Below are 27,203 nucleotides of genomic sequence, written 5' to 3' on the forward strand. Positions count from 1 at the left end.
TTTTTGGAGAAGGGTCTGCTCTGTCAACCCTCTGATTAACTGCTATCCTTTTTGAGCAAAAAAAAAATAAAATAGTGATGCTCTCTCTCATCCCATCTGTAACTTTACACGTCAACTGTGTCATTTTAAAAATAAGGATTAAAAACACCCCGACATTTAATTCAGGAGACACACGTCACTGGCAGCACAGCAGTGGAAGTAGAAAACCAGGTGGGCACAACACGAGCTGTAAGGTATATTTTCTGCTGAAAATATGTAGAATATAAAAGAACATGATGCTAAAGGTAAGTGTTTCTCAACCCTCTGTAAATATCTCGTTTGTTAGAACTCGCTTCTCTGACGTCTGTCATCTTCCATCTCGAAGAAGAAATGACTCGAAGAAATGACTCAAATAAGAGCTCAGAGCTGGTGCGCAACGGAGCAACATGATTCATCAGCGCATGGGAGACCTGGCGCCGCCGCAGCCGGTGACGTCTGTGAGCCCGAAACCTACGGTGTCTTAAAATATAAAGAGATATGCTAGAACAGATCGGGAATTGTTCTTTATCAGCTGCATTACTTAAAACTTGAATATCAACGATACCGACTCTGAGAAGGCATTTTCTGGATTCTTTCACGACTCAAAAACCAGCAGACCTTACAAAAGGAACAAAGAAAAACAAAAAAACGTGAACTCAAAGACACTAACAGTCCAACTAAAATCCATCCAAACAAAGATATATTACAAATTCTGTTAGCAATAACTTATTTCACATCATGCAATAAAAAAAGTAAAATAAAAAGGACAAAAACAAATAAAAGATTGATATCCCTCCCTCATTTTCCTCAAGTGTATTGGCAAGCAAGTTAATGTCCATTCTGGTTTGGTTGTTCTCTGGAGGTTTTTCATTCATTTTTTTTCACAGGGTGGCACTTGAGTTCTTCAGATAGAGTTGTTTGTTTTTTTAGATGAGGTAAAAAAAAGGAGACTGAGGTGATGGGGATGATGAAGACAGGGTGATAGAAAGGAAGGAGTAAAGAGTGAGGAAAAGCTCAGACGTCCACCCAGCTCTGCTCCACGATGGCCGTCACCCTCTTCTCGTACTCCCTCTTGTTTTCCTGATAGAGCTGTGCGGCCTGACTGTTGGCAGGACTGTTTGGGTTTGGCTCATCCAGCAATGACTGTGGAAAATCACAAAAATATTCACTTCTGTGTTATCATTTATTGTAAATAATTTAAAATCCACTGTTAACCCTTCCTGTGCTTGCTGACAGGATTTGGCGTGTCTACGGGGTGACTCCGCCTTCTGCCCTATGTCAGCTGAGCACAGCACACCCTGCAACCCTCATGTGGAGGATAAAACAGTAGAAGATGGAGCAGATAAATAGAGTTCTGCACCCCTACAGATAAGATTCACCGGTGTACCACGCGCTTGTGACGTCAGCTTCTCAGTACCGTAAATTCCTAAACGGTTGAATAACTGCCATATATGGAAAGCGAAAGTTATCTTGGAAAAGATTTTTTTTGACAACTCTACAGCCATAAAATCAATGGTTCCGGTCTTTTGAAATGTGTTTATATGGAGGTCCCAACTCAGTCGGCATCTTAAAGCTGCATGCGCTCTGTGCACTTCCTGTGCCTAGAGAACCCACAGGAGACGGGGCAGGCACAAGCTCAGCGAAAACATGGCTGCCAGCAGGGAGCACACACAAAATGCCAAGGATGCAGGGCAAACACAGAGACAGACAAACAACCGTTCGCTCTCACACTCCAATTCTCACACTGCATGTCTTTGGACTGTGGGTGGAAATCGGGAGAAACCCAGAGAAAAGCCACATGTACACGGGGAGAACATGACACAGAACGGCCCCTCGGATGGACCGGACCTTCTTGCTGTGAGGCAACTGTGCTAGCCAATACTCCAGCATGTGGCCTTATCATGCTATTAGACAGAGAAGTGGCAAAAGTCCATAAATATTTATTTAATTACATCAACAAGTTGTGCTTCAAATCTGAAGGTTCTGTGCAGGATGCTACGTTTTAGTTGTTTTGAGAGACTGAGAGATGAATTCAACAACACACAGTGCACCGGTGTTTAAATCAGCCAGACGTATGCAGACATAAAGAGTGAAAGGCAATCTTAACAACCAACCTGGATAGAAGTGAGTATGGATGACACATCATATGTGGGGCTCCAGCGATTCTGAAGGATGTCTAAACATATACTGCCATCGGCATAAACTGAAGAATAGAGAGAGAGAGAATACATTTAGGACAAATCAGTGTCACATACATTTACGGCAACACTTTATATTAGGGAACACATATTCATCATTAACTACGTGCTTACTAACATATACAAGTGGCATACTAGCCCTTCATTAGTAACTATTAAGCACCTACTAACACCTTATTCTACCTCTATTACAACATGAATTAAGATTTCTCCTAAATAAGGTGTTAATACATGCTTAATATTTACTAATAAAGGCTAGTATGCTACTTATATGCATGTTAGTAAGCACCTAGTTAATGGTGTGTTAAAATGTGTTCCCGAATATAAAGTGTTACCACATTTACACTAATGACTAAATGTGTAGGAATCGATCAACCACATGAGCTTGTGATCTGATATGATCGGTAAATACAACACAGAGTAAAACATACTGAACTCAGTGACTCCGTCATTTTACCCAAACAAATAAACACAAATTCTTTGGATTGCAAAGTCAGCCCGATGTGACCCAATAAAATGTAGTCTATTATGGACTGGAGAAAGAAGATGAATGAGAGGAAACGGTTTGAATGAGGAGGAAAGGAGGAACTTGACCTAAGCAGTGAAAATAATAAAAAAAAAGGAGGCACAAACTGTGCTACATTCCACGCTCCAAGAATCTTGTGTGTCATACACAGAAGAATGAAAATTGCGGAATGACGGGTTTGAACAAAGTGAGCGCCGACATTTTTGTCCTTTTTCCACAGAAGCATGGTTTGAATTAGTGCGTGTGTGAGTGCGAGTACATCTGTTGTAACACTTACCATTTGGATGAAACATTCTGGACACAAATCGAACTGTAGGAGGCTTGTTTGGGTATTCCTCTGAAAACTCTATCAGAAGCTTAAATGTTCCTGCAGTTCCAGAGAGGGAGACATAAAGAGTGGAGAGAGTGCGTTGAGGGAGTCATTTTGTAAGGAGAACACAGGTGTGAAGGTTGGAGAAGAAACAATTACGTATCTAAAAATACAACAGGCTCGATTAGAAAGAGAAGCTGATCCCTCACGGATGTGCAGATGTCGAGGAGAATCATAATGAGACGGATGACTAACGACAGAAAACTATAAACGCTGAGTCAGACGTTGATAGAAGCACAAAACGTAAGTGGACGAGTACAAATATGGGAGTGTCGCCCCTATTTAATGTGTTCATTACAATGTGAACACACGCACAACTGCTCAGCTCCTCAGTGGCAATGATGTCAGTAGAAGAAATTATTGATTAGATTAAAAAAAAGCACATTAATAAAGATCCACGCCAAATACAGATAAGACAGTGAGTAAAGCGTAATAAAGTGCACGTTACAGGTTTAATTCCTTTATTGAACAATATTTATTTAACTTCCGGATTTAAGTTTTACACCTTCATGTTGGTTTAGTATCAATATACATTATTGTATTATTTTTGTTACTATAATGGTTTTGTAAATCCATAGTATAGGCATATTGTCTTCTCTTCTGTATAATACTGTGATTTTGACTTTCTGCCTCTTCCTGCACTGTATCTATTTAACAAAACACCTTTGTCATTATTTGTGTATTTGATTCTGCAGAATATATCAAATCATAATGGAATCTAATATCACTGGACTGTACACAACACAGGCGGGGTTGTATATTACTGTTAAGGTTTATATACACCTTTAAATAAGAAGGTTTTTGTTTAAAGTGAAAACAACAAAGTTTATTAGATGAAGAAAACACCCTTTAATATCCTGTTGATCTATTAATCTAGTGCTGGTTTAGAAATACGTATCTGTGAGTGCAGTGATGTTGTGTGTGTGTGTGTGTGTGTGTGTGTGGGTGTGGGGGTGTGTGTGTGTGTGTGTGTGTGTTTAATGTCCGGTCACACTGATTGCTTGGGTGCATAACCCACATCACCCTGAGCCGTTTGGCTTCCATGTTTTTTTAATCAACAAAACACTGCCAAGCAAGCTGTAACAGATGGACTGAATAATGCAACTCTACAGCAATAACGGCTCAGGAGAAAGTTAAATCAAACCAGAGCTGGAATAAAACGGTGCTCCTGCAGCGTGTGCACTTTATGGATGAGATAAATCAAAAAACGGACAACTCACCATCTTCAAATGGTGTTCCCACAGGTCTGCCAAACGCAGAGAGAGAGAGAGGGAGAAAAATAAAATTATTATCACACATTAAAATACACCCCACTGTTATCAATAAGATGATTTGTAGAAAACATGACTGTTATCGTATAAACTTCAAAAGGACACGCTCTACAAACCGTTACTCGGTTCCTCACATTCACACACGCAAGTTTAAAAGAGCCAATTAGAGCGGCTGCCTTCATGTTTCATGTTTCTAGCAGCTTTCACTTTGAATGAAGTGAAGAAGTTTATAGCAAGTCAACTTTTATTCAAAATAACTATCATATTCCTTTAGTTTACAACTACCTCCATCCATTTAGTTTGCTTGCATACTTTATAATATATTACTACTTCTTCTTTCAACGTCATACGACCAGTATGAAATTCATCCTTTGTTTTTCACACTTTAAAATTACACACCAATAGGCCTGCAACTCACAACTATTTCCATAATGGATCTGTTGATAGTTGTTTGGCCCATAAAATTTCAGAAAATGTTGAAAATTGTTAGTTATTCCCAACCCTCAAAATGATGAGACGATGTTCTTAGAAGTCTTGTTTTGACAATAGACCAACATTATTCAGTTTGAATGATTTCTTTAATATATAGAGCAAAGAAACCTGAAAAAAAATCTGAGAGCTTGTTTTAATGTTACAAAAATACACTCAGGTTAGTGTATTTTTCTCTCTATTTAAGTGTATTTATTCAATCAATTTAATAAATTATAAGAATATTTAAAGATTTGATCAACTGAAGCTCTATGGGGGGAATCTGCATATCACAGTGGCACTGTAAAGATAGTCGGGTGGGGTTGGATTTAGAGCTCATGACTCACCCAAAAATAACAGCGTTCCAAAGCATGATGTTGTTCTCTGATGGTGCTCCACTCACACCGGTGGGAGGATCTTCTTGAAGTCTGTGTAAGGCAGAGAGAAAAGAGAGACACACGGTATGAGACAGACCAGAGGGAGACATCTCAGACAAGGAAGGACAAAAGGCAAGAAGGAGACAGCAGAGAGCAAGAAGGAAGCAATGCTTACAGAAAATATAGAAATGAAAGACAGAGAGCAATAAAAAAAAGTGACAGAAAAAGACAAACAAGTGGCTGGGTGAGAGCATGAGGTTTTTAATTATCACCATGACAGCAGGATAATTATCATTTATAACATAAATTACTGTATCAATGTGACTGTAGACAGCAGCCAGGCTTGCAGGATCTTGTGCAGTGTCCACCCTGTGGTTAATCATTTTACACAACCTTAACCATTAGCTCTTATCTGAATCAATGCAATACAGTATCATAAGTCAACCAGGATAACCTTCACCTGAAATGACTTCTTAACCATAGATATAGACAAATACAGATGAAGTATATCTATATCAGTATATCTATAAATATCCATCATTGACCAACATGAAACTGATTCCTCAAAGTTTGTGAAACAAGAGAAAAAGAAATATTGCTAAAAAACATCGAAACTCAATAATTAATACATTTATTAGACGTTTTGTCGATTGATCGGCTTACAGAAAATTAGGCTACCGTTTTAATAATGAACTGTTTATACAATTCATAAAATTAGGAACACAGAACCATTTTAATCATGTGACGGAGGTGGTTTTCAATGGAGGGAAAAGCATAAAACATCACATTTGAACATGGACCAATTAATTCTGGGCCTTTTTGAATGATAAGCACATCATCAAAATATAGATTTTTCTATTTATGTGCAATCAAATCATTGCTGATTGTATGATTGTACAGACAGACAATTTAGAAACATCTTCTGTATTTTCCACATTCTGCAGCCAGAATGACTCATTGCACATGCCAAAACACACAAGACTATCTTAAATGAGAATTTGTTCCAGCTCCACAATGAAAACTGCACAGAGCAGTTTGACTGACTAGGGATCGCTGTAAAGTGCAGTACAAAAATGCCACAGCAACAACTGCCTAGCAACAAAGTCGTCATCAAATCAAAACATGCATCATAGGTCAACAATGTAAATAAAGTCTCTGAAACTATTAGTAATTGTAGAATGTGAAACAGGTTTCTGGTCGATTGCTCTTAGGTGACAATAAAAAGGCAGCCATGTTATCAGACAACACTGTTGCCATGACAGGTCTTCAGTTCATATGGTAGGTGAAGCCTGGACAAGAGCCACCACAGACCATGTAGGACTACAATCCACTGCCTGGTATAAAAGTATAAAGATCTTGCACGTGTAAAACAAGGTAAGCTGAATTCTGTGTCTGTGTGCGAGTGTAGATCTATTTCTACATCCCTTGCTGCAGACAGACCCACTGCAATTAACCTCATTTACAGTAATCTGCCGGAGCGCTCTGCTGGTGAACTGATGCTCCACTACACAGTGACTAATTCTACATGGAAACCAGTGATTGTTCACAAGCCTGCAGTGGTCAGACGAAGGTAATAGACAGCATTATTAGGGGTTAGTGCGAGAGGTTGAAAAGAAAATATTCCAGCTGTACTGACGATCATTTAAGGGTGTAGAAACACTCAAAGTTTTACCCAAAATGGAACATGGTGCTGCAAAACACTGTTTGACTACACCAAACATGTAGTTGAAGAAGTAACCGTGGTAGTAACTGCAGCAATGACCACTTAACTCCACCAATTTAGCAGAAAACATGTATTAGAGTACCAAGAATGTATGCAGTTACTGTACACACAGACACCTAATTGCGCCTCTCTCTCTCACTGGAACACTCCTTCATGCTTTGAAAAAATTAAAAAATACCATTAGTGTGAAACTGTTGGAATTTTGGGTCATACCGCCCAGCACTACAATCCCTTTAAAACTTAAACTTGTACCTTTCTGAACAAAAGTTTTACATACGTTTAGACACATAATTTAAAGAAAATGCCATTTTGGGCAGCACTACAATTTATCACCGGTGTCCAAAGTACCAAGCCAAAAATACCCCGCAAGTGCTGCTTGCCAAACAATGACATAACTCCGTTTCAAGTCACATATTGTGCAAATAATACGAGTGAAGAGTTCAAACAAAGCCAGTTGGACACGATCACACAATGAGCCAGCACTGGCATGGACACACATGCTGATCCAGGGATGTGTGTGGATTGTGTTTTCCTCTCATCAGTGTGTTACAGTTTTACACATGGGGAATGGTACAGCAGAGTAGAGTTACAGTGACACCTTACCCCCCCCCCCCCCCCCCCCAGGCTCAATGGCTCTTCTTTAGTGGAATAGCATCTTTCCCCCCCCTCCCACTTGACAGGTGTGTGTGTGTGTGTGTGTGTGTGTGTGTATGAATAACATAATGCTCTGCACTGTGGGGTGTAGAGCATATGGAGCAAGGCAACAGATTGGTGATAGCAGGAATTACAAGCAGTCTCTTTGGCAGGTGTGACTCTCCCAGGAAACCAAAACCTATTATTGTTTTTAGCTTCACAGTACGAGTTCATTACTCACATACAAATGTTGTTTCTATTACTGTTCATGTAAAACCAGCACTACCTAAAGTTGATGTCACCAATGGTTGCAGCCACAATCCCAAAACAAAAGACTGAATGTGCGTAATGGAAATTATTACAACTAAGCTGTTATGTCTTTTACTTGTTTGAATGTGTCCTTAACTACAGTGACAATTATATGAAGTGTATGGAACAAGTAAAATAGAGATTTGGGGGCACCCGAGGACCTCAGTCACCGGTTGTGCAACACCTGAAAGCCACGTTGCTGTCGCGGGGGACTGAAACTGAATTGTATGCAGGCAGGTTGGATGTTGTTGTTGAAATTAAAGCCGACAGCCTCCAGTTTACTGCAGTGAGTAAATAAAACATAAATACTGTCACACACACACACACCGTGTTGTCTCTGACCAGGGCCAGCAATGCTAAGACAAAAAAGATATGATGTATTGTCTTCACCCGGCTGTGTTTCTTTTCCAACGTCAATTAACACGAAACTGCGCCAACATCATACAACGACAAAAACACTCAAGTCAGGGCAAAATAAAGACAAAAGGACCAACGTTATCCCCGTGGGTATAGTGCATTATAACGCCAAATTGCTTCCTTCGAATAGCGACAAATAACACATAAAGTGTCACATACTGACTGTCAATCACACAGACGCCAGACACAGACATAAACCATGTAAAACGTCAACTTACCATCATTATAACTCCACTCAATCATAAAATACAGTATCGTTTTCACACCGGCCGCTAACGCTAACGCTAAGCTAGCAGGCTAACGCAGCTAGCAACACACAAACACAAGAGGTGACTGCACAGCAAGAAAAATGATAATAGTGATAGTAGAAAACGTAACCGGTACCTTTTAAAATCTCTCATAAGCCGTCTCCTTGCCGGGGTCGACATAATTCAAAGTGTGTTTAAAAACCGGGACCATAAACCGAAAAACTATCCGCCACCAAATACGGTGTTTCTTCCGCTTGTAGCCCTTTTCTTCTTCTCCCAAAACAACTGGCTAGCCAGCTATTTATGGTGACGTCAGTGGCTCTCAGTGCTGGCCCACAAAGGTACAAACAACCAACCACTGGATGTCTGTATTAGGACAATTATAATTCAAAAATGTACACGTTAACTGGGAATAATGGTGCACTGTGGCTTTTATAAGTATACATGATGAAGAACTGCAAAAACAAACAAATAAACCATAGGAAATGAGTGGAGAGCACACATGAAAGGCAGATGTGGAGCTCAAATGATGTGCAACAATCAGCAAACACATTCAAAATTATCTCCTGAAAACTGGATGTTGTTTTTCTTCATTTTTGATGTAAACAATATTTTCTTCTCAAGTGTACAGTGTGTCAGAATAAGTGATGTGACGGTAGATGGTTACAGATAACTCCCCTGTTCACCCCTCACACATTAACCCTCAGAACACAGAGCATTTAGGCTGCTTTTCTTTCTATCATTATCATTTTAAAATGTATATACAGAGGCTATAAGAATGTGCAATATAGAGTGTTTTATATACTTTTTTTCAGCACAACCTATAGGCAATCAGATGAAAAAGGGATATAAACACACCTGAGCAAAAAGTACTACATTTTTTTAAAAAAGGATTGAATTTGTGAAATTTGGAAATATGACACAGTTCAAAGTTCGCTTGGCTCTTTTTTATGAACAAAAATAAAGAAAAATTGTCTATTTTCGTGACTACGCTACTCTCGGTTGTTTAAAAAGATTTGATATGTCAGATGAATCATAATACATAAGAAGACGAATATATTCCCTATAAACACACATCCTAGGATGTCCATATAAGGACATCACTGTATAATTCCCATAAGAGTGCACCTGAAATGTTATTTTTCTTCATTTTCAATACATTATCTAGCTGGTTTTCTCAGTTTGGTGGTGGCTGAAGCAAATAAAGGCCCTTGCCTAAAGTATATACAGTCATAGGATCATTCTAATCATTTACTGTATAGTTTATAGTGATTATACACATATAATATCTGCCAATAAACCCTCCAAAATGTTACAAACTCTGCCTTTAATTTTTCCCCATTCATAAATGTAAAAGGGCCTGAAAGAAAACCCAACATCTGCCAGTTTAAAAATAAAATGAGACTGAAGCTGTGGCCTCTCCTGCTTTTTTTTTGTTCATTGCATTCTTCACACACAGAATACTATACATACATAACGCTTACATGTCTATATATATACAGACATGTAAGCGTTATATATGTATGTATATATATATATATATAGACATGTAAGCGTTATGCATGGACTCAAAACTGACTTTGTCTGTTGTCATGGTAACAGTGTACTTCACTGTCTTAGTCAAAAGAAGGCACGTACAGGGAGGAACAGACCAGCGGGAGCTTCATTGCAACTTCATCTGCATAAAAATGCAATGCACATTTCATCGCCTCACCAGAATCTTGCCTTTGTGTCACTTTTCAAAATAGCTCCCCTGCTAAAAAGCTCTGTTAAGATTTGCTGAGGTGAAGGAAAAATCATCAGTGCAGAGAGAGAGAGAGAGAGAATTTTGCAGTCACTGTGTTTTAATTAGTATGAGCTCACAGCATCTTCATTCAGAGGATGCAGCCTGCCATCCACCTCAATCAATCAATCAATCAATCAGAAAACAGAAAATACTGTACAACAAAAAACAAATTTGAACTGTGGGCAGATGAAAAGTGACAATAAATATTCATGTGCTCTGGTCTAAAAATCGAAATATGTGGCTTACTTTACATTACAGCCACTGTGTAGAGATGGATGGTGTGGATTTAATTAACTTAAAGATATTAATCAGCAAAAATATTGAATATGACAGGGGTCTGCAACCTTTAGAATAAAACGAGCCATTTTGTCACTTCTCCACCCAAATGAAATTAATCTGGAGCTGCAAAAAAACCTATTTGACCTTTTAAAATTAAGATAATATCATGTATAAAGTTTTTCTTACACTTGCACCATATTTAAAGAACTACAGTTTGTTGCATTCATGACATTTAAGAACTGCAAAAAGAAGACTGTTGACATTTCATTGCTGTTTTACACAACTTTATGTTGTTTCTGCCAGAGGAAAACCTGCCTGGCATAAGTACATGGATACATGGATCTAAAAATGGACAGGATTCCAAAATTTGTACTTCTCCATGTAAGCATTACTTAAATTTAATGGCTTTCAGGGAGGTTTTTCAATGTCACATTTGACATAGACATTAGATGTGGCACACAAAATATCAAAACACTTTTATCCACACATTCACAAATCAAACTTTAATCATTATTTGATTCATTTTCATACAGTCCCTTCAACCGAGTTGCCTTGCAGCATTCACTGTTGCAAATATTGACCTCGATTACATGACACTGCTCAATAAAGGACATTCATTTGTTCTCGCTGCAGTTGCTCAGTGCAGTCTTATCGGTCTTCAACAATTCTCTTGACCATTTCCCTGAGAGACCGCAGCCCTCAGTGGACTCACAGCCTTGTAACAATTTCACTGTTGTGATAATGTAGGTCACACATGGACAAAAGGCCCTCACAGAAGGCTCTAACGTTTGTCTTTTATGGGTCTAGTAATGAAAATCATGCTCCCTAACGTAATAATATGAAAAACACATTCACATCATGTGGTATACTGTTAGAACTAAGAAGCTCATTATTAATTCATAATGGTTTTTAATTAACCACATTTTGAAGCCTATAGTGTTCATGGAGTATATTAGTTTGTTTTGCAGTTCTGAGCCCCCATGTTTGTTTGACAGAGTTTGGACAAATGCCTGGATCCAGTTAAAATTGGCAGGACGAGAGTGTGACCGCTGAGCTCAGGTACTTTAAATAGACAGAAAAGAGGTAGACAGACTGTGTGTGTGTGTGTGTGTGTGTGTGTGTGGGGGGGGGGGTTCTCTGTCTTTGTTCCCCCGTTGTCCTGTTTTCCTCTCACACCAAACAGCGGTAAATAAAACATGTATTCCGAGGAAGGTTATGAGAAGATATCAAGTATTTTTTTAGCTGCTTCAGAGAGGCTTTGAAACTATGTTAATACACACTGCATAATAATGATCAGAGGTGGAAAGAGTACTGAAATATTCTCTTAAAGTTAAAGTAAAAAAGGCAGCTTGTTTAAAATGTATTCAGAGTAAAAGTTACTTAGTTACCGTTTTAACAAGGTTCTTACTTGTGTCGTGCAAAAAGGACAAGGGAACACAAATCTCACATGAATTGTTTGAATTAAAGGCAATTTTTACAAATTAAAGTGCTGACAAAATAAAATATGTAAAGCAGTATCATTCACCTGTCCTCGTCATTCACCTGTCCTCATCATTCACCTGTCCTCGTCATTCACCTGTCCTCGTCAATCACCTGTCAGCATCATTCACCTGTCCTCATCATTCATTCACCTGTCCTCATCATTCACTGCCCAAGTTTCTGGTACAAAAACTTCCAAAAATATTTTTTTCTTAGTAAAAGATGTGATTTAAAATGAAGTGAAGAACAGCACTTCCAAAAAAACATACTTAAGTAAAAGTAAAATTACAAATTTTACAGTACACAAAACCCAACTCAATTACAGTACACGAGTAAATGTAATTCATTACTTTCCTCCTCTGATGAAGTTGAAGTTGAGGCATTCTGAAATTCACAGGTCACTTTAAACATATTTTGAGTTTAACTGGATGGAGATATTTCTCGCCCACATGGAATCTACAGTAAACCCAAAAACCAAAAATATTAATATTTACACCATTTGTAGTGAAACCCTGAGATGTGCTCTATGGATGGAGAGGTCACACAGGGCTTTATTTTTGTTCAGCCTCACTCTCGTCTCCCATTAACGTCGCCACAGAAAGCTGCTTCTGGTAGCTGAGTGTTAGGGCGGAGCCGGAGCCATCAGCATGTAAGAGCGCCATCAGCACTAATGAGGAGCACCAGCTTTAAGATGCTACGAGCTAATTGTCTCATTAGGGCGGCGACGTCTTGTTACATCAGCACAGGCAATTGTGCTAATTGAATGACACGGCTGACTGGGCGAGTGTTGCTGCAGTCGGTCAAGTCTGCAGCCTGTTGATGTAGCTTGGTTGTATTTTATTTAGCGGGCAGCCATTTTTTTAGTGCTTTTAGTGAGAGTGGCTCTTTTAGACTTTAATAACAAATGGCTGAATGTTGCGTTAACCATTGTCCTTGCTAATTTTCCGCATGTTAGAATTGTCACTGTGCCCATGTTAACACTGTGACCATGTTAACACTGTGACCATGTTAACATGCCAAGGTTACAGTGTGATGAGGCTCATGAGGATTATTTATTATTATTTGTGTTGTGTTCATGTGTGTTTGTGCGCACATTTTGCACTTCAGGCTAATTTCTTGTAGTCTATTATATTTGATTCAGGGATGGTTGTTCATGCGTCCTAATACATTTTTAATCTTTTAATCTTTTTCAGACTCAAACGAACAGTAAAACTAATAAAAACTAAGGGAAAACTAAGCATTTACAAAAAATAAAAACTAATTCAAACAAAGTGATTTTAAAAACAAAAAGTCAAAACTGAATAAAAAAAACTATCATAACCTTTGCTGACTGAATGTGAGTTGCTGTGATTGAAACATAGCCACAGATGAGGCTGCTGCAGACTCACACTTTTGTTATCGTGTTACTTTATCTGCTGGTGATGTAGCACAGAACATCTTAATTCAGCAGTTCCACTGGGAAACATTGTGTGTCCACGAGGACACAGGATGGAAAACAGAGAGAATATGGACTCCCATTTATCAAATTAACCACATACAGCCCATCCCATAAACACACACACACACACAGCAACTCTAACAATGACTGTGCCCTTCCACATGTATGCACTGATAAAGTGTATGGTCTTTAATTGTTTGGACATATTATTGGGAGAATACTGCATTGTCCATAAGGACATTTGTCTTTGACATATGTTACACTCTACAACACTGAATGCTGTTGAAACAACAACAACACAGCTTCCATGTCTTTGTCTGACTTGTCCTTTCATAATGTTGGACAAAAAGGACAAGCTTCCTGAAAACCAAAAATAAATAACCAACAACTAACATGAATCCCACTAGCAGCCTATTTTCACTTGTCTGGAAAGGACAGTGCTGTGGGTGGAGGAGACACGGGTGAGGTCTGAAGTATGAAATTATTTCCTGGGCCAGTGTAGAGATGACGTCATTGACACTATCCTGCGAGGTGGGAAACTGTCTGACTCCCACAGTTAAGAAAACAAACACAATATGTGCAGGACCATCACAAGCAAAGAGCTCCGAGGTCTCTGAACTACAATTCTCCCAAAAGGATATTACCTAACATGGTGTTTCTTTGTTGACAGAGAGGACTCGAAATTCTTATTTTGATTGTTGATAAAAAATGTCCATTCAGGCCACACAATAGACCGATTTCATTTGGAAATTATTAGTGGAAATAGCACAACACTGCTGTATGATTACAGGAGACGACATCAGACATACCGTATTATGTGATGTAGAGAAAACCAGGCAGAAATCTGGAGCTGACCATGGCTTCCATTTTATCGTTTCTTATGCATGATGCAATAACGAGGCATTTCACAAAAATACAATAGTGCAGTCGATGGGTTTTACCCAACCCTGGATGATTTCAGATACAGATACACGTCTGTAGTATATATTGTCTGTCTGTCTGTCTGTAGCAGTGCAGTATTGCCTGTAAATTTGGAAAAAACAAAAAGGATTTTTGCCTCTTGCTCACTTTTCTCCCAAATCGGTCCTGAGGAAAAATAAAAAATTAAAAATCTTCCTGCATGGACTTCCTCTTAGTGACCAGCAGATGGAGCTCAAGATTTCAGATGGGAAGAGCAACAGTGCTGTTGTCATGGTTTCAAGTATCTTGGAGACACAGTAGTGGATGCTAATTGGTGGACAGGAGACGTGAGAGTGAGGTAAGGTAATAAACAAACCCTAAAACACTTCCCTAAAAAAGCTCTGTACTGAGTGTGATGTAATTAAATGTAACTAAAATGAGAAAAATTAGGGAAGCAACTGTGAAATAAATGCATGGAAATAAATAACTAAAAATAAATAAATACATAAATAACACAGAATAATGTGAGCTCAGTCAGCCTGTTATTATTTGGAGCATGACAAGGTTATGGAGAGGTTTATAATCACATGACACAATGAACCTATGATGTAATGTCATGTGCCTGAGAAGCCACTGTTACACAACCATGAAGGGGTTAGTGTGTGTGTGTGTGTGTGTGTGTGTGTACGTGTAAGGTCTCTCTGTCTTGCCCACCTGCTGCCTCTTCCTCTCCTCTCGTATCACGAACACTATCATCATCGTCCAACTTTCCAAAACAACAAATGAATCCTGATCTGTTCTTCAAACACACACACACACACACACACACCTCTCTGATTGTGCTGTGAACACGAGGCTTCAGCCGCTTTACCCTGATAGCTTTGGCATCGACATCAAACACGCACTCTGCATCTGCTTTAACTGGAATTAAAGGAGGCTTTTATCCAAACCTCGCTGGCACACACAGGTTGTTATCATCGTCGTCATTATCAGCAGGTATATGAATAGCTTTTACAACCACAACAGACCAAACCCCCTCTGATATTCTGCAGTCACTTGATTGGTCATGATACAAGACTCCTGTATCCATGTTTCCTCATCGATGTGTTGGAGCTCTATGTGCATCAGTGCTGCCACGCTGCAGAACGAGAGTTCTGTTACTATGGATTAAGCTCTTGTACTGCTGTCCCTGCCTTTGTCCTCTGTCCTTTTCAAACAACAGTGGTAAACATGTCCTCACTCTCGTAAAGCCTTTTGGCACACATTAACGGAGACATGCTGACAGACACATGACCAACTGCAGCTCCTTAAAAATAGCTCTTCGAATGATTTGGTTTTGTTGACATTTTACAAGCCAACTTTTGATGCTTTTCCTCTACATGGTCCCGCCTCGCCTCACCTCGGCTTGGCACGGCTCGACTCTATACGGTTTGGTTGGTTTTCCATTACAATATAGTTCCTCCTCAACGTGGGCGGGGTCATCACAGCACGGCTGCATGAAACTGCCGTGACTTCGTTTTATATGCGACACAAACACACAAACTAGTGACTTGTAAAGCAATTGTTCTCGGTGTAAGTGTCGCTCACAAACGCCGGGTTTGTCGCTAAATACAATATCTGTGCAGCTCGCTTGCAACCCCAACATTCCTGTAGCACATTTTAAAAGAACTCAAAATGTTTTACATAACAGAAAAAGGCATCAAGACAGAAAAGTACATTAAATTTAGGTAAAAATACAACGTGCAGTCACTGAGATACAAACTAAACACGAGCAGATGAGGCTGAACAAAGTGCTCAGGTGTGCCAGATTGGAAAACAGCCCGAGATGAGCTCGTTTCCAAAGTGACTGATGAAATGTTAATGTGGAAAACGACCGAGACAATGCTTATCGCGATCTAAAATAAGCCACAGGGTTCACAGATCAAGAGACGTGAAACTGGATCGAGTAAATGATGAAGATTCAGGAGGCGGTCAAAAAATAATGCAAGAAAACGGCATCTCCCTGGTTTGAAAACGTAGAAAATGCAGGTTATCGATATGTACAGTAAGTCTGAAACTGATCCAGAAGGATGACGACTTTGTGTCTCATGTTAGTGCAAAGGGTTTTTCACTGTGCAACCTAAAACAGAATGTTTGAAACACGGGGCAAAAGCTGTTTAAAATGGGGATGATTAGTTGGGGTTGTTACTGCACAAAAGTAATATAAATAAAAACATAGAGCAGCAACACTTGATTCTGCTCCTGTCTTTCTATAAGTGTGACGCACAATGATCCTTATCTTAACCCTAACCAAACCTAATTTTAACCTAAAAAAACAGCCAAAACTGCTCTCAAACTGGTCCTTACAACTATAGAAAGAGTAGTACTTAAACACACACACACAAACACAGATAATCTGATTTCCCTTTATAGAACTAAATCAAAAATACATCTTTCTCACTGAATCAGAGGAGTAACAGACTGATTATGTAAACAATGACTGTAATGTACCAGAAAATAGTTTTTTAACGACAAAACAAACAGACAAAACCAACGTTGCCAAGACAACCTTACAGGTTTAAAAGATGATGATTAATGGTTGATTTACATGAGGTGCGAGTGTGTGTGTGTGTGCACTCGTGTGTGCGTCAGCGAGCATCGCTGAAAGAGCAGATTCAGCCTTTGATCATTGGTTTGTATTTGATGTGCAGCATCTCACTGAGGTCTGCATTTTGAACAGTGGAGCAATATGGACCTGGAAATACTGTTTGTGTCACACTTCCAACTATAGTACATACACAGAGTCAAACAGAGGTAAACATACATTTGTTGAAGTTGAAAGAAATACAAATACAATCAGTACTGCAGTTATTGGTGATGGTAGCTCAGTGTTAGAGCGGGTCGTCTTTCAACTCATGAATGGGTGAATGGCAAAAATGTAGTGTAAAGCAGCTTTGAGTGGTACTCCAAGACCAGAAAGAATAGAAAAGGGCTATATAAATACAGACAATTTTCCATAAATATCAGTGTGTTGGTGAATGACCAGTATGCAATAAGGAGGAGGAAAATGAAAAGGTTCCAGTAGTAGTTTGGCACAAAAGCAGAAAAGTATCTCACAACATGTCAGCGTGAGAATCTGTGTTTGAAAAGTCTTGTCAACACAACAATAAACCTTTATCAGTGAATTCAAATATCTAAATTGTGGTATAGTTAAATGTGATAATGCCACTGACTGGCTTCTCTGCCCATTGAATTTGCAGGATAAGAAGATTTGATTAATCACTCAAGGTCAATTATTCTCTTAAGAATTTCATCCTTGATTCAGATTAAAAGAAAACATGTAGGGGCAGAGCACAGACACAGACATGTGACCATTGACCACAATGTGGCTGAGGTAAAGAACATAACGTTTCTTCAGAGAACCTGCTGTGCAGTGTGTGATCCTCCCTTGACAGAAAACATATGTGTGTTTTCTGTCACAATCATGGAGGAGAGACTAAAGGAATTTGCACGCCAGTATTTCTGGTTACGCTCTATCACTTAATCTGAGGCTGGAGTGAATCTCTTATGGGAAAAAGAACAAGTTTCAATACTATCTAAAGCTCTGTTTGAAACACTATCAGACACAAGGAATGCATGATGGAAGTTTTAGGTGTGTTCCTTAAACACATTATATTTAGTTATGCTTTAAAAGCTATTTCATATTCAAGAAAATGTCTTCCCCAGAGTTTACATGATAAGGTAACAGCATTACATTTGTATCTGGGTGGATCTACAGGGCTCATGTTGATAATTAGGACACTCAATGCAGTGATGTGGTTTTTAATTATCATTATCATTAGGAGTAAATACAACTAGATTAATTAGACCATATCCTCAAAAGCATGCAAGAAAAGACAAACTTTTATTTTTAAATGAATAAACTGACCTTTATGTATACTGCCTTACAGGATGTGTATCTTGGTTGTAGCCTTTTATTTGTTTACCAACTCAGGGCTGAACAGTGACGTCATGGCAACGCCATAAAATTCTCAGCATGCTTTCAGGGAGTGGTGATGTATTGTCTCTTTCTGTTTTTTAGAAGCCTCTCTGTTAACCGGCGGGGGCCAGTAAAAGCGCACAGGAAGCAGAGCTCTCAGCCAATGACTGACTTACTGTCATCATTCTCTCGTTGCTATTTATGTCGAATATCTGCTGCTTCGTCAAGCTAGACACAACCAACCATATGAAGCCCGGAAGTCATGGAATGGATAGATAAACATTGCCACAAAAAACTCAAGTCACGCGGGAAAATTTCAACTCCACATCAATATAAATAAACCAAACTTTGCACAAACATCCGACTGATGAAAATCACCAAAACAAATAGGAAAACACAGCAACATTAACTGAAACGCAACAACATTAACTTAACTTAGTGCTTCAATCACTTCAAAGGAAAGTGAATGCCAGGGTGCTTTTATTTTGAAGGTCCTCACCGGAAGTGTTACGTTTACTTGTACGTCAGCTTGACAAACAAACTCTTTCCAGGGTGGATCACAAACTGACGTCTCTCTCCCTCCCTCTCGCTTCACTTTCAATTCAGTCAAATCATAGTGATCAGGCGGCGGCTGGTCCATGCGTCTTCACTTTAGAGAGCAGTGAAAGCAGCATCGCCTGTGCTCGTTTGCTAAGCTACCGCTAAGAGTAAGAGATCACGAACTGATTTCGCGAACTAGCGTGTCGACAGAGTAAACGCCGCAAAACACGCAGAAATGGACGAAAAGGCGTTCACGAAAGAGCTGGATCAATGGATCGAGCAGCTGAACGAATGCAAGCAGCTATCGGAGGGACAAGTGAAGGCACTTTGTGAAAAGGTGAGCGCATTTTTCAAAAAAATCACCTTCTTTTACCTCAACTGAGTGTCAACGTCTTGTCTTTACCTCACCACCGCCTTTCAGACATTCTTAAAATGGCGCCTATAGTGTATATTTCACTGCGTAGATTGTGAACCGTTGTCTTCTATCTGAATGTTATTGTAACTTTTTTTTAATTATTTTTTTTTTTAGCAAATGTGAAATGAATAATGTGTGTGAACTCGTAAAGTGTAAAATGACTCGCACCTGTTGTCAGTTAGTGAGGGTTTTACGACACTGTCATTTACAGCTATTCTCATTCACACTGTGTCACATGTGGCTTGGACGTGACAGTTTAAAACTCCACTTAAGTTTAAGTTAAGTGGTGTGACTGTGTGCTTTTGTAGGCAAACAGGTAAGGTGATGCAAAGGGGAACAAGAAGCCTGTTGGAAATGATAATAATTATTATTAGAAGAAGCACTTATTAATGTTGAGTACCGTTCATGTTCATTTAATACCTTAACTCCAGCCTTTTCAAGTGCAACCCATAACCAACTTCGTTGTGGCCCAACCTGTGGTTCCACCAGAAACACTGAGGAAGAACTAGAGAGACACTTTTCTCTGTGCCTCAAAGATTCCTACATGCATTCCTACAGTAGTCTGATGGGCATGATAGCATTGATAGTTCTTTTGTATTGTAAAAGGCACTGTGAGATGTTGGTGGGTCGTATGTGACATGTTTGTCTTATTTCAAAGAGAAACAAATGCTAATATTGTGCACCTTATTGATTTAATGCACTTTGTTGTGTATGAAGGATGGGTATGACCAAAATAATTGTATTTTTAATGCACTTTTACCTTTTTGGCACTTAACTCTTTTTGAATTACAAAAAAACATACTGTAATTTGTGAAAATAAAGCCCAGACTTGCTGCTCGGAGCAGTTTATGGGTTAGGTTTACTATTCAGCAAAAAATTGTCTTAGATAAATTTACTTCAATAACCATATTGTCCACATGTTCACCTCTGCCCACCAGCTTCTTATTTACTTGTTAAGTCCATAGGTAGTGAAATCGACTCATTTGTGAGGTATTAATCTAGTTAATCTTTAAATTCAAATATGACTTTATTGGTCATCATGTGAGTGACATATATAATGTGTGACCTCATATAGGCTCAGGTAGCTCTTACTTCCCTATGTTTTAGTACACTTGGTTGTTTCACATGTCACGTACTGAGGGAAACGCTTTGCTGTTGAGACTTAAAATAACACTTGTCTGGCTTTATTTATATTTTCACCTACATTTAGACTTATTAAACTAAGTCTTTTAATCTGATCAACAGTCAGTAATACACTTCTTACATGCTGTTACTGCTGTGTGTCATGTGGCTTCCACTGATGCATAAATTGACACCTGATATCGGTGTTTGCAGTCCTGACTAACAAGACATGACATTGGTTCATGGTGTTGTCTTCTGCTTTTCTTAAAAAGAGTCAACAGAGGCTAAATTGAGAGATCGATTGTTGTTTTTTTTGGCAGATTTGAAGTTCTGTACTGCAGCTGTATCTCTCTCCCTGTTCTTAAAAAGGCCACAAAATCTAAACCCACTGCCATGTTTGGAGGGCTGTTCTCTGAAGGTTTACAGGCCGGATATTCTCAAGTGTCTCGTTAATCCTCAACAGCTCTGATATAGTCAGTTCCAGTAGTTTAAAAGGATTAATTTGCCCTGTTTTTTCTGGATCTGGCTGATGGATGATCAAGAAAACTGATTGTCGGGCCAGTGAAGAGTCACATATAATTACAATCAGCATGTTAGACAAATTATTTTTCACTTTCCACTATGTCCGCCCCAAAGCAGAAAATGTGCTGTCAAAGTAGATGAGAAGAAAAATGATAGCTACACATTTTCCTCTCCCCAGAGGCTGAATCATTGCCAAAGCTTATGATCTCAGCTATTCCATACCACCATGTACTTGCATTTATCCAGCCTCCCCTCTTGTGCATTTTGTTATTAAATACAGCAAAGTGCACCTACACAACGTCCCGTCTGATTTTAAAAATAACACTGGGTAAGATTGATTGTGAGTTGCATCACTAATGCGATGAAAGGGGATCAGAGTGTGACTCAGGATAACACTGTTCACTGTGATCATATAATGAAACCTGCCTCTGTTTTGGGATGCATGGGAGTTTGGTGTAATATATTGGCTGTGCAGCCTGTTGTCAGTCCTTCATCTGCACTTTACAGCTCTTACGGAAAAAGCAGAAGTTTCTGTCAGGTGTCACAGGGAAGAGGGAAACCATAACAAGCGTTATCTTGTTTATTTGAACCAGAGCAGACGTCTCAATGTCCTCTTGGGGCAGAACATGCTTTGCAGATATTGTTTAATTACAGAGTAGTGATGTCATCCGACTGCGGGCCAATTTAATCATTTTTACACTCCATTACAGAATCCATTTCAGGGTTGCATAACCTTGTAGACGTCGTTTTTGTCCTTTTAAAAGAATCGAGTGCTGGGTTTACATCACTACTCACTACTACGTAGGCTACATGCAACTAATTTGCTTTTTTTTGGGTAAATTATTATCAAATAGAGATTATAAAGGGATTCACACAGAACAGACATTTATACAAAAGACTGTCTTCATGGTCACCTTTACAACATCCATAAACCTTCTCTGAGGTCTTTCCTCTTGCCTCTTGCTCGGCAGCTCCATCTTCAACATCCTTTGTCCAATATATCTCTCTTACTGACGTTCATTCCTCTTCTACAGTGCAAACCTCCACCTCCTCTTTTCCACCTGTCCCCTACTCTTATTACAGATCACAATCATCTGCAAAAACCATAGTCCATGGAGACTTGATGTAATCCCACCCCCACATTGAACCCATCAGTAACTCCAGCTGCACACCTCACCACTGTCTCACTGTCCTCATACATGTCCTGCACCACCCTCACATACTTCTCTGCCATTCCCGACTTCCTCAAACAATACTGCAGTTCCTCTCTTGACCACCTGATCATGAGCTTGCTCTGCATCTTAAATCTTAAACTTCTCAATCAGCACTCTCCAAAAAAATTGTATCTGTGGTACACACAAGAAGCTCTCATAATGATGATAGATTTCACTGAAGTGTGTTGTGGTGATGTAACAATCGGGTCATGTGGCCTCAGTTGGCCTACTTCCTGAAGCTGAAGTCTATTGTGTGACCTTTCGACGCTCCAACGAGTCTGATGTATCTTGTCAGGGCAGCACAGTTTATTTTTCTTAATGAAAGTCATGCGAAGATGTTGGAAAACAAAGAAGGCAAAACATGCGTAAAAGAAACAGCAAACTACAGCACAGTGATCCTTGTGAACACTGTGCTGTTGACCCTCACGTAGAGGTTGTTACCTCAGCAAGCTTGTAATAGAAATGCTGACAACACAACAGCCTGCCATAATTTAGCTTTTTGTGGTGTTGACTTGCACACCGATTGTGCTGGGCTCAGTAAAATGATAGACCTTTTACCTCCATAAACATCTCGACACGAGTGAGGTCATCATTTGTGGTTGAAGTCTTGCCTAGTCATGTGTAATTCTGGGAGAACCTTTGGCTGTGTTTAACTTGCTGTAATGGGATTATGATGCGACGGCCAAGATGATGCAGACTTTTAAGTTCTCAGCACAAGAACTAAGCAGTTTGTTACCTGTGTAGTGTTTGACGTCTGGGGTGTTGTTTATAATCAGGACATGGTTCCCTCCCTGCAACCTCTGTCACTGTGTGCTGTGGGTGAGGTGCTTGCATAACTTCTATCGTCATCCTTTTTCATTTACTGCTGACTGACATTTGTGGTATGAAAAGTGTGTATGGATACACAGAGTTGTGAGGTTATTGCTAAATCCAGGATTATGTCATACGTTTGAAAGAAGTTGTCGGACGTAGTCTACTTCCTCCAGTTTTATGTAATGTCATCCAACTGAATTCTGGCTATGAGCAACTCAATGAGTCATCCACTTCTTTTTTAGCTCAGATTTATTTATTTATTGCAGTGGCTGACCTCGCTGCCTCAGCTCGTCTAGTAAACAAAGTGTTTCATACAAAAACACCAGTGACTGATCTTCACTCAGTCCTCAGCTTTGAGAGCATTACACTAATGGATTTTAGGAAATATTATGGTGCATCCAGAGCTGCAAATGCTACAAGGTAGGCCCACAGGAAACTAGAGACACATGTGGCACAGACGGTAGGGGCTTATTTCCTCGGTAATACTGGGGGGGGGGCAGGGGTGTGTGTGCTGTAATAATCACTGTGCAGCATCTTAATGTCGACCCCCCACCAGAGGCTGATGTGAAAATTGTGCACAGAGACTGACGGGAAATTGTCTTGTTCCTGAAATAAAGATGGAGAACAAAGACGGAGATGGAAAATTACAGTGTACACAGCATGTGATTATGGTGCACCGTCTCATGGATTTTCCTGAGATTGAATGAGCAGAACACGGCAAAATATCAGGACGTATGACATGACAAACAATAGGAAATTTGAGTTCTGAGCATAATTATGTAAAGCCTGTTTCAAATAATATACCACAATTCAAGCTCCTCCTGATTGTTTGGAGTTGTAAATCTGTATATGTTTGTTTTTTTTTTTCCAGGCAAAAGAGATCCTGACCAAGGAGTCAAATGTCCAGGAGGTGAGATGTCCAGTGACGGTGTGTGGCGACGTGCACGGCCAGTTCCATGACCTTATGGAGCTGTTCAAGATCGGGGGGAAATCTCCAGACACAAACTATTTGTTTATGGGAGACTATGTGGACAGAGGGTATTACTCTGTAGAAACAGTCACTTTACTAGTAGCACTTAAGGTAAGTAAAAATGTAAAAAGTCTTTCCACATGTGACATGTTCTGAAACTGAAGGGCTTTTCAGTTTACACACGGCTCTATTTTCTGCTTGTGTTTCAGGTACGCTTCCGGGAGCGCATTACAATCCTCAGAGGAAACCATGAGAGCAGACAAATCACACAAGTGTACGGCTTCTATGACGAGTGCCTAAGGAAATATGGTAACGCCAACGTTTGGAAGTACTTCACAGACCTCTTTGATTACCTCCCTCTCACTGCCTTGGTCGACTCTCAGGTGAGAATACGTGTGGGTTGGTTTCACAGTTATAAATATGGACTGTATAGTGACAATTGACTGTCGCTCGATCAGCTGTGTACCATTAGTTAAGGAAATATTTTTCAGATGATGATCGGATGTGAAATACTTTCTTTTTGTCCTTCCAGATTTTCTGCCTTCATGGAGGCCTGTCACCGTCCATAGATACACTGGATCACATTAGAGCACTAGACCGTTTACAGGAAGTGCCACATGAGGTAAAGATAATATTTTCATGTGTCTATACTTTTCAAACGGTTCAGAACCTGGAATATCAGACTTAAGTTTAACGGGACAAAGAATAAAACAGAAAACCCAAACAATCAAAATAACTTGATCATACCTGTTCCACAAAGCAAGCAGGTCATTTCTGTGTCTGTGTGTCGTTGCTCACGTCCCATTCTTCATCCTCTGCAGGGTCCCATGTGTGACCTGTTATGGTCAGACCCCGACGACCGCGGTGGCTGGGGCATCTCTCCCCGAGGAGCTGGCTACACTTTCGGTCAGGACATCTCCGAGACGTTCAACCATGCCAACCGCCTCACATTGGTGTCCCGTGCCCACCAGCTGGTTATGGAGGTGTGTGTCTGTGTATCGTCTATTTACAAAACAAAACACAAAAAATTATCTATTGCAGTCTGTCTCAACTGAGATTAGATTTATGCTATAGCAAAACTTTGTTCACACATCTCTAGTGAATAATGCATTCTGTGCTTCCCACAGGGTTACAACTGGTGCCATGAGAGGAACGTGGTGACAATATTTAGTGCTCCCAACTACTGCTATCGCTGTGGTAATCAGGCAGCTATCATGGAACTAGATGATACCCTCAAATACTCATTGTAAGTATATTTAAAAACAATATTATTATGTGTTAAATACTTAAATGAGTGCAAAATGAAATTCATTTGTTTGTTTCTGCCTAAAGCTTGCAGTTTGATCCCGCACCTCGCAGAGGGGAACCTCATGTCACTCGTCGCACCCCGGATTACTTCCTGTAAACTCTCGCCCTTCGACCGCTTGTACAGTCAAGTCCAGTATTGCCATGACACATGACCTTCAGCTGATAACAACATAATTGAGGAAGGGGAGGGTGGGAGATTGGGGGGGGGGGGGGGGGGGGGGGGGCGTGGGGGTACAGCAGTGTACATTGTATATCCACACAAAGACCTATTTATGTATTTAGCAAAAAACAATGTTGTATGTATGGACGGACCAAAAGGTGTGTGCCATAATCATTGCAATATTCATTGCTGAGGACCTGTAACAGAAATCTCTCCCCCTCCACATAAAACAGTGATGTTTATTTTCCTCGTCCTGTACCTGTGTAGCTGACTGAAGGCACTGAAGTTCAAGACAAAAACAAAGAAAAATGCGGCTGTCACAATATTAGGAAACCTGATCCTGATCTGTTTGCACTTTTGTAAATTTAAAGCGATGTAACATAATGTCAAAAGATGAAAAGGATTTCACACTACAGATATTTTTTCTTTTCTGTCTTTCTTTCCTTCCTTCCTTTTTTTTTTTTAAATAATCAAGTCCTCATCAGGCATGTTTTACACAAGGCTTTTTTGTTCTGTGTAACTTTTAGGAGAAAAAAACCACCCTCTTACTGCTGTTACCCTTCTTGGTATATATGATTGACAGATGATGGATTCTTCATCCACATCACCTCACTGACTCCCTCTGAGTTACAGAGTCTGTATTAACCAAACAGTTTAAATAATAAAGACGAACATGTTTCATTGATGTGATCGGCTTTTGTTTTTTAATGACACCGAAAAACTGAATGAGGCAGGAACTGGACTTAGGACGCTGTGTCCTGTAATTAATTTAGAATTTAACCAACTGGAAGTCTGCCAGGTCACGATCCAGTGAGTAGGTCAGCCATTCTGGCCTGTCACTTTTCTGGCAGTGGCAAATTAAGGGAATTAAATCAGGATGTGTGTTTTAGACAAATATGAACAAGGATGATTCATGACCTCAAGTGGAAAAAGCCATGTTTTTCATCAAGGAAAAATAAAATTTTCATGACTTTGTAAACAACATCCAACATTTGGTGCCAGCTTTCACATTATGTGGGATTGTGAGTGTACGAATTTATGAGCAACCATACCAAGCTATGACGAAGGAGAGCAGGAAAGAAATCGACACTTTAGGGACCATTAAAATGTGTTAATACTGCTACATTTGTGCATTTGACCTGTAGACGAGCACCATAGTGTCAGAAAAGTTGCTTTAAGGCACAACCAGAAATGTAAATATTGTAACTGGAACTGTTCCTATTATTTTTGTAACTGAAAAATGAAAGTTCAGCGTATATGCTCTTTAATTTAACCTAACAGCAGCAGCTTAACTATTGTGCTGCTTAATATCTAGGACAAATGAACGCTTAAGGACAAAACCCCCCAAAACATTTTAGTAGATTTATGAGAAAATAACTAATGATGCAACCACAGACTGTATGGATGCAACATAGCAGGGAACATGAACTGCACCATGGAATCTGCTGGAACGGCAGGAAAAGGCACCACTGCATGGTGGATATATGAATTAATTTTTACTGAGTACATCAGTGATTTACAATGATGTAAACCAAATACCTTTCCAAAAGTATTTAAAGACAGATTTTCTACTTTTGAAGTGGTGGAACTTACCAATAAACTAATATATAATTCAGAGGGAAATAGTTTCCTCTTTTCATAGCTGCAGTAATCTTTTTGGACTGATCATTATGTTAGAAAAAGACTGAACCTGTGATTTCCTACAGTTATGGACTGTGATCAATGTTTCAAAATAAAAGTA

General features: G+C 39.5%; 2 protein-coding genes across 3 annotated transcripts; one reads left to right on the top strand and one right to left on the bottom strand.

Moving 5' to 3' along the window:
* Positions 1-527: 527 nt before the first annotated feature.
* ube2b (ubiquitin-conjugating enzyme E2B (RAD6 homolog)) lies at positions 528-24,762 on the bottom strand. Of its 2 annotated transcripts, none has more exons than XM_058627305.1 (6): positions 24,742-24,762; positions 5,199-5,279; positions 4,333-4,358; positions 3,020-3,109; positions 2,133-2,221; positions 528-1,161 (listed from the first exon to the last, which is right to left on the bottom strand). In XM_058627305.1, the coding sequence occupies exons 2-6, from the start codon at positions 5,222-5,224 to the stop codon at positions 1,033-1,035; spliced, it is 360 nt and encodes a 119-aa protein (XP_058483288.1). In that variant the 5' UTR covers positions 5,225-5,279; positions 24,742-24,762; the 3' UTR covers positions 528-1,032. The 2 variants fall into 2 exon arrangements, with proteins under 2 accessions (XP_058483288.1, XP_058483287.1); XM_058627304.1 differs by lacking the exon at positions 24,742-24,762 and adding an exon at positions 8,695-8,855.
* ppp2cab (protein phosphatase 2 catalytic subunit alpha b) lies at positions 18,939-25,492 on the top strand. The gene is made up of 7 exons (XM_058627303.1): positions 18,939-19,275; positions 23,896-24,105; positions 24,204-24,377; positions 24,527-24,616; positions 24,816-24,977; positions 25,122-25,240; positions 25,327-25,492. The coding sequence occupies exons 1-7, from the start codon at positions 19,174-19,176 to the stop codon at positions 25,397-25,399; spliced, it is 930 nt and encodes a 309-aa protein (XP_058483286.1). The 5' UTR covers positions 18,939-19,173; the 3' UTR covers positions 25,400-25,492.
* Positions 25,493-27,203: the final 1,711 nt, after the last annotated feature.

The sequence above is a fragment of the Solea solea genome, chromosome 4, assembly GCF_958295425.1.
Source record: "Solea solea chromosome 4, fSolSol10.1, whole genome shotgun sequence".
NCBI classification, from domain to species: Eukaryota; Metazoa; Chordata; class Actinopteri; order Pleuronectiformes; family Soleidae; genus Solea; species Solea solea.

What these genes read in the sequence shown, in the direction of transcription:
- ppp2cab (XM_058627303.1), top strand. Translation starts at nt 19,174, where the DNA reads ATGGACGAAAAGGCGTTCACGAAAGAGCTGGATCAATGGATCGAGCAG. An exon ending in TGAAGGCACTTTGTGAAAAG is followed by an intron (nt 19,276 to 23,895) that starts GTGAGCGCATTT and finishes TTTTTTTTCCAG; the next exon opens with GCAAAAGAGATCCTGACCAA. An exon ending in GATACCCTCAAATACTCATT is followed by an intron (nt 25,241 to 25,326) that starts GTAAGTATATTT and finishes TTCTGCCTAAAG; the next exon opens with CTTGCAGTTTGATCCCGCAC.
- ube2b (XM_058627304.1), bottom strand. Translation starts at nt 8,738, where the DNA reads ATGTCGACCCCGGCAAGGAGACGGCTTATGAGAGATTTTAAAAG. An exon ending in CTTATGAGAGATTTTAAAAG is followed by an intron (nt 5,280 to 8,694) that starts GTACCGGTTACG and finishes TGCCTTACACAG; the next exon opens with ACTTCAAGAAGATCCTCCCA. An exon ending in CAGAATGTTTCATCCAAATG is followed by an intron (nt 2,222 to 3,019) that starts GTAAGTGTTACA and finishes TCTATTCTTCAG; the next exon opens with TTTATGCCGATGGCAGTATA.